The sequence below is a fragment of the Sinocyclocheilus rhinocerous genome, unplaced genomic scaffold, assembly GCF_001515625.1.
Source record: "Sinocyclocheilus rhinocerous isolate Xijiao unplaced genomic scaffold, SAMN03320098_v1.1 scaffold304, whole genome shotgun sequence".
Classification (NCBI taxonomy): domain Eukaryota; kingdom Metazoa; phylum Chordata; class Actinopteri; order Cypriniformes; family Cyprinidae; genus Sinocyclocheilus; species Sinocyclocheilus rhinocerous.
In genome coordinates, this window is record NW_015659941.1 from 1050609 (window position 1) to 1058318 (window position 7710).

At 38.2% G+C, this 7710-nt stretch overlaps 2 protein-coding genes across 6 annotated transcripts in view; both read right to left on the reverse strand.

Moving 5' to 3' along the window:
* Positions 1-4207, reverse strand: part of LOC107724599 (S100P-binding protein) — an 8222-nt gene extending 4015 nt beyond the window's left edge. Inside the window, exons 1-4 of one of the 2 annotated variants that reach the window (XM_016533585.1) lie at positions 4089-4207; positions 2867-3696; positions 1561-1696; positions 419-518 (exon numbers count right to left, since the gene is read on the reverse strand). In XM_016533585.1, coding sequence (XP_016389071.1) covers positions 419-518; positions 1561-1696; positions 2867-3592 — 962 coding nt within the window. In that variant the 5' untranslated portion in view covers positions 3593-3696; positions 4089-4207. Of the gene's footprint in view, positions 1-418; positions 519-1560; positions 1697-2860; positions 3697-4088 lie in introns of both variants that reach the window. The other variant, XM_016533584.1, reaches the window with a different exon arrangement.
* A 2019-nt stretch (positions 4208-6226) lies between these two features.
* LOC107724600 (low density lipoprotein receptor adapter protein 1-B-like) overlaps positions 6227-7710 on the reverse strand; it is a 48533-nt gene continuing 47049 nt past the window's right edge. For 2 of the 4 annotated variants that reach the window (XM_016533589.1, XM_016533587.1), the window contains exon 9: positions 6227-7262. In XM_016533589.1, the coding sequence (XP_016389075.1) occupies positions 7118-7262 (145 nt within the window). In that variant the 3' untranslated portion in view covers positions 6227-7117. The remainder of the gene's footprint in view (positions 7263-7710) is intronic. The other 2 variants (XM_016533588.1, XM_016533590.1) reach the window with 2 other exon arrangements.

A 7710-nucleotide genomic window follows, 5' to 3' on the forward strand; every position in this document is an offset into this window, starting at 1 on the left:
GTATTACATAAATGGTTAAATGAATAGCAATCAGTTTGCAGGTATGATGGTAAGCGAGCCAGACTTTATGATAAGAAACGATGACCAACATAAAACTAAATGAAGAAGCTAAACAATACTACTTTATTAAGATTTTATATGTTAAAATACTATTCAAACCAAGTCACATTACAGTCAAGTTTATAAATTTTCATGTGACTTTAAATCTATATTGGGTCATCACCTGCTTATATTATTTACCCCCCTCATAAAACATCCAGACACATTATGATAATGATAACTGGGTGAGAAATTGTCAAACAAACAATGTCACAGTGCAAAAGATTCTTAACGAGTCTAAAAACAGGCTTCATTTTCTAAGCATTTTTTCTTTAAATTTGGGGCAAAACATGTTCTTGATGAGTTTCTTGACATTTACCTCCGTGTGAGGTCTGAGGGGTGTTGCCAGTGTGGCCCGGTCCTTCCAGTTTGATGACTGGTCACAGTGTTCATCAATGTATGGAGCTCAGTGATGACACCTGCCAACACAGACATCACAACGGCAATCAACATTGTCCTACATATCACACTCATGTTTCTGTAGAGGCTACATTTCCTAACTGCTGCTATAATGTTTGTCAAAACACTTTCTCATATCTTAGTTTAATGGAATCGTTAACCCAAAAATTAAAATTTAGGCCATCCAATATGTAGATGAGTTTAGTTTGTTTCTTCATGGGAACAAACTTGGAGAAATGTAGCATTCCATTACTTGCTCAGCAATGGATGCTCTGCAGTGAATGGGTGCCGTCAGAATGAGAGTCCAAACAGCTGATAAAAACATCACAATAATCCACAAATAACTCCAGTCCATCAATTAACATCTTGTGAAGCAAAAAGCAGTGTGTGTTTATAAGAAACAAATCCATCAGGACGTTTTAACGCAAGTTAAAATCAGGACGTTTGAGCAAGTGATGCAATGCTACATTTCTCCAAATCTGTTCCCTTGAAGAAACAAATTCATCTACATCTTAGATGACCTGAGGATGAGTCAATGTTCAGCAAATTCACATTTTTAGGTGAACTATTCCTTTAAAATGTAGAGTAAACTGTAAGTGATCACTGGTAGATTTACTTGAAGCATGAACACTATCCCCCGGTTTCACAGACAAGGCTTAAGCCTTGTCCTAGACTAAAATGTAAATCGGAGCCGTTTCAACTGAAAGAAACTTGCACTGACTGATCTTAAAACATGTCAGTGCCTTTGTTTTGTCTTAAGATGCTCACCAGTAATGCTTTTTTCTAAGGCATGTTTATAAAAAAATTACTTAAATGTCTGAATTAAACTATGGCCTAATCCTGGCTTAGTCTAAGCCCTGTCTATGAAACCGGGCCTATGACTACCAAAACTTGATCTGCTTGGGTATCAGGGCCAGTTCGGCAACATGGAATCAACCAATAACTAGAGTTATTTTTCACCAACCAGTGGCAGACAGGGGGAATCTTCTTTTTACAGGTTTGGTGCACACAAATGACACACCTTGAACGAAACCGAAATCAGTGTTTTGTAAAGTGCAGTACCGTTTGCTGCTCCTTTCTCTTTCATATGTCTTTTTACTGACTCGACATATGTCTTCTTCCGTCTCTCCCACTCCTCTTCACAAAACACCGGAGGTTTGCTGGTGGTCTTGTCTGGAACAACCACCTTGGACTTCACCTGCTCAGTGCGTAAAGTGACAGTTTAACAATGACACAGAAAAGTGGGAGCACACATGTCTGATGAGTGACCAAATGCACAAGCTGAATGTGTAACATTAGGGCCAGATGCAGAAAACATGGAGAGAATCATGGAATCCAGTCATAAAAAGGTCATTTGCAGTATAACAAAATGGTATACTATACCATTTCATTTGATAAAAACAATCTGTCATTTGTCAAACACGTTAATATCTAAGAACAACTCTTTTTCTATGTTGGTTTTTACAATTAAAGCCGGGTCACATATTTTACACTTTTCTGGAGTTTTATTTTAGGTTTTGATGTCCTTAAGAATATATATTTGCGGGATAAGTACCAAAAACCATCTCAATATATTTTTACAGCTCCTTTCTCAGGAGCTCTGCTGAGAACAGGTCGATTTTGATGAGCCTCTCTTCTGATTGGCCTGTTGTTTTCTGAGTGACACAAAAAAACCGACGACAGCTGTGGTTAAACGCGATAAAACGAGCGAACTGGACAGAAACGATCGTCAAAAATGCTCACGTTTGCAGCTCACACTTCTTATCAGAAAAGGTTCAATAAAGTATTGTCTTTTGTTGTAATGGGCGCATCTACAGATTGCTTGCCATGTTTCTTGCATCTCACGACTATGTCGTGTATGAAATAATGTCTGTGCATGTGTATGAAACAACAAACTGACAATTTATATATAATCATTTGTAATTGTATATACATTGTTGTGATTAGCAGTAAAATCTTTATGAGCACATCTTTATGAACTAAATACATTCACCAGAAGTAAAAAAACTAAAGGTAGGCTAAACAAACTAAAATGTTAACTTGTTTCCAGGTTTTGGCCTACAAAAATACGTCACCTGCAGCACTCTCTCTCTAGCGGTTTAAAATTGGTCTGTTTCCCACATGAGGAAATCATATGGCTTTATAAGAATATAGAATATTTTTATTTAATTTCTTTTCACCATATTAGACCTTGAAAGATGTTGCCAATATGAATAGTCATTGAAAAAGCTTCAAGTGTCCTCCTTTTGAATTCCATCATGGACAAAATACCACTGAACAGGTATAAAACAACATCAGGAAGAGTAAATAATGACAGAAACTAGTAAAAATGTCACTAGTACATAAAGGATGGAGCTCAAACCTGGACCTGAAGCGGCAGTGTGCTCTCAAAGCTCTCTGCGGTGGTTTCTTCATTTCCCAGAGTCACCTCAGGCTCTGCCTGTTGACTGACAGACACTCCTTTTTCCTCTTTCACTGGGACAACAGTTTCTGGGGGCGCGATGTGGGATTTTGATTCATGGATTGGGATAAGATCATGTGAGACCTCCTTGACTTCACCTTTCACAGGTCCCTGAGAGCCAACTAAAGCAACAGAACTGCAAAAATCAAAGTTTAGAGACGTGCGCAATGATATTTCAGCCGCAGGAACCTCTCTGTCCCATTTTAGAACTGGTATCGGGGAGGGAAGGCTCTCCCGGTCTCGATCTATCTGGTTCGGTTTGTAATTGGACAGAGGGGTGGACACGACAGGGGTCACAGGCTGATTGACCTTTGACCGAGGCGGTGTGACGTTTTTTGATATTATTAATGGCTGTATAGGTGTCGATCCCTGGACTCTGCTTAGAAAGTCCACAGAAAAGTATCCCTCATCCGGGGAAAATGTTCTTGTGATGCATTGTCTTTTAAGGGGGGTCTCATAGGTCTCATCGAAACATGAATCTTCCAGCCGTCTTTTACGTGCTCTGGCTTCTTTATTGGAAATGTGTACTTGAATGTTGTAAACTGGTCTGTTGGCATTGTACTGCTGCTTAGAGCTCACCATGTGTGAGTATACTGATAGTGGTTTTAAATGAAAAGATGAATCATCGGACATTGTTATTCAAACTGGAGTCAAGCAGGACTGGAAGAGGAAAAAGGAGTGTCTGGTCAGTTTTATCCAAGCAGGACACATTGAGGTCTTGGCCAAAGTGCATGAACCTGAGAAAGAATATTGTTTATCAGTAGATTAGACAAATGTCCATTTTGATTGCATGGGGTCATTAATTAAAATTCACCGCCCAAAAACCAATTTGATGCATATTTAATAATTCCTTTTGATGGAAACAAAGAAATGCATCATATCAAACCGATGCTCATGTTATTGACGCTAGCCTGAACTAATTGGTTCAAGTAAATACTTGCACGACTGACTCGCAAACAATCGATCGTCGTTTTAAACAACATAAAAGTGGGTTTTTGGTGAAATGTGTGACAAGCGCGTGCTATGAGTTTGTAAAAACCGTCAAATGCACCATTTTCTAAATTGACAACTATGGTAACGTTAATGGAAGAATTAACGTTAAATGTGGATTACAACTTTGAAAATTTACCTGTCGGATAAAATAAGAGGTTCCGTTTCGAAGTGCTACTTAATCTTCCATAAACTTCAGTTTTTCACATCCATCCTCGAATCCGATAGTGCGGATTACACCTGATATCTATAACTTCTCAACCACACTTCGTCTTCTGATTGGCTGGAAACCAGAACATGTGATTTTTAAAAAATAAAACTTTAATTTTATTCACATGATTTAAAATAGTTTTAAAAACTGGGCAAGGGAAGATAACTGACCGTATAATATAAAAATATAGGTAATATCGGTATTTTTGAATCCTGCTGGTGAAAACGTGCACCTCATGAATATTAATTACGTAATGCGAAGGTCTGTCAGTTCTCCTAACTGATTGGCTCGAAGGCAGACGTTCGTAAATTGGTCGCTTAACGAGAATTAAAGGCGTTTTGTGTCATTTTTTGACGTTAAAATGCGGGCTATCCCATGTGCAGACGACTACGACTAAAATTATATATAAAATAAGTTACGTAAAACTATACCCTCCCCAGCAAATACACTAACGCAGTAATATCAAACGACTATCGTAGGTCTATTCTGACCAGCGCAACAAAAAAAAAGAAAAGTACTGAAAAAGTAACCCGTTACTAAAAAGTAACTGTTACATGGCACGTATTATTATGAATATTAATAAATGACTCGTGAAATCTACGTGACAGTGCCGCCTATTCATTAACACCTGAATAATAACTTGTATAGCCACTGAAATGAAACCACACAAAGAAAATTAAAATATAAAAAAATATTATTTGGACTCAAACAAATTCCAGTACTAACCTTATTTTCGTCACAGAACAAATTACCATAATCATTATGGCACTGCAATAGTTTCACAACTAGAGGGAGTCATGTCAACTCAAAACAGTAATCAACACAAAGCATTTTCATTACAGTTTTAATTTATGAACATGAAATGAATAATGCAAACAGAAACTAACACTGAGGTGTTATAAATTCTACTCATGAAGTGTAATAAAACCACAGTGGTAAATATCAGTTCCTTGCTTACTTATGATGATCATATATATATATATATATATATATGTATGTATATATGTATATATGTATATATATGTATATGTATATGTATATACAGTGGGTACGGAAAGTATTCAGACCCCCTTAAATTTTTCACTCTTTGTTATATTGCAGCCATTTGCTAAAATCATTTAAGTTATTTTTTTTTCTTTCTTAATGTACACACAGCACCCCATATTGACAGAAAAACACAGAATTGTTGACATCTTTGCAGATTTATTAAAAAAGAAAAACTGAAAAATGCTCAGTATTTAGTAGAAGCACCCTTTTGATCTAATACAGCCATGAGTCTTTTTGGGAAAGATGCAACAAGTTTTTCACACATGGATTTGGGGATCCTCTGCCATTCCTCCTTGCAAATCCTCTCCAGTTCTGTCAGGTTGGACGGTAAACGTTGGTGGACAGCCATTTTTAGGTCTCTCCAGAGATGCTCAATTGAGTTTAAGTCAGGGCTCTGGCTGGGCCATTCAAGAACAGTCACAGAGTTGTTGTGAAGCCACTCCTTCGTTATTTTAGCTGTGTGCTTAGGGTCATTGTCTTGTTGGAAGGTAAACCTTAGTTCCAGTCTGAGGTCCTGAGCACTCTGGAGAAGGTTTTCGTCCAGGATATCCCTGTACTTGGCCGCATTCATCTTTCCCTCGATTGCAACCAGTCGTCCTGTCCCTGCAGCTGAAAAACACCCCCACAGCATGATGCTGCCACCACCATGCTTCACTGTTGGGACTGTATTGGACAGGTGCCTGGTTTTCTCCACACATACCGCTTAGAATTAAGGCCAAAAAGTTCTATCTTGGTCTCATCAGACCAGAGAATCTTATTTCTCACCATCTTGGAGTCCTTCAGGTGTTTTTTTAGCAAACTCCATGCGGGCTTTCATGTGTCTTGAACTGAGGAGAGGCTTCCGTCGGGCCACTCTGCCATAAAGCCCCGACTGGTGGAGGGCTGCAGTGATGGTTGACTTTCTACAACTTTCTCCCATCTCCCGACTGCATCTCTGGAGCTCAGCCTATATATATATATATATATATATATGCTACACTTAAAGTCAACCTGAAATTAATTCAGATATATTTTTGGGCAAAGGAATACATGTAACATTACAAAATAGATTGGCATTTCCATAAAAACATACCACGGACATATATGGTAATACAATGTTTTTGCTTTTTAAACACTTACATATAGTAGTACCATGATACCATGAAGTCCCTAATACCATCTGATACTGTGACATCCATGCTTTATTGGATGAGTATGGTAACCTGATGAAGAATGAACAATAAGCATGGCATAAGCAGAAAGATCCTGAAATGAAACCATAAGCTTTAGAAAGAGACACAGAGAGAAGTGCAAAAATACATTTTAATAGAAAAACAAAATAAGATTGTCCCATTTAAATACCCTGCTTTCTCTTTTTTGTCCATTATTGTATGCTTCATGTCTGCGTATCCATTCGTTTTCATACATCGGAGGGCAGACAACTCACATATACAACACCTTCACCACTTCAGCGCTTAAAAACTTCAAACATCATGTAATTTAGTAAGCATTACCCCGAGACTATATATTCAGAAATTCGACTGCATAGAATTGCAAAGCTAGCCTCAGCAATTAAACCCATTAATAATAATAATAATAATAACTGAGCAAATATTATACAGTTATTGTTGTACACATACATTTTATATTCATACAAATACAAAGAAAAAAGCAACTTATGGGAAGTAACAGAAAACTTTAAATGTCACTATACTTAAACGTAATTCGGGGGGGATAATAAAAAGGGGAAAAAAGTATTGCTTTGGTCTGTGCTTTTGTTGAAGTCATCTCGTTGGGTTTGCCGAAACGCATGTCAACTCAAAGCCGGCCGAGGAATCAGCTACGGCCGCCAGAGGGCGCCGCTGAGACGCGCAGCGAGCTCCATTCCCTTCAGTGTCGTCTGATCAGATCGTTCCTCCGCGAACCGCCGATCAGAATCCGAACGCGTCCTCGGCGTCGGCAGCCTCAGCATCGGCTTTGTCCCAGTTGCTAGGCGACAAGCACTCTTCAGGGTTGTAGTCCTGAGGGTTTACCCCAATGTCCAGCATCTGGGGGTTAGTGCGAGACTCAGCGAGTCTTGGGAGAAACGCACACAGAGAGAATGAGTTAAACCGAAATATCTTCAGCAAACATCTTCACAACATCAGTAGCGGTTCAGATCATATAGAGAGCAGGGAATACTGTACACATGTAAAACACCAGAAACAACACTTTAAATATGCATGGTAAACTTCTCGCTGATCTGGAGCTCTTCGTTACATTTTAAAGACATGATAAAATAAGCGTTTATTTGTACTATAATGAACAAGATTGTATGAATGGACAGCGCTCATCTAGGATAATATAAACATTAGATATGATATATATACATATACATACATATGTATACATACAGTGGGTACGGAAAGTATTCAGACCCCCTTAAATTTTTCACTCTTTGTTATATTGCAGCCATTTGCTAAAATCATTTAAGTTAATTTTTTTTCCTCATTAATGTACACACAGCACCCCATATTGACAGAAA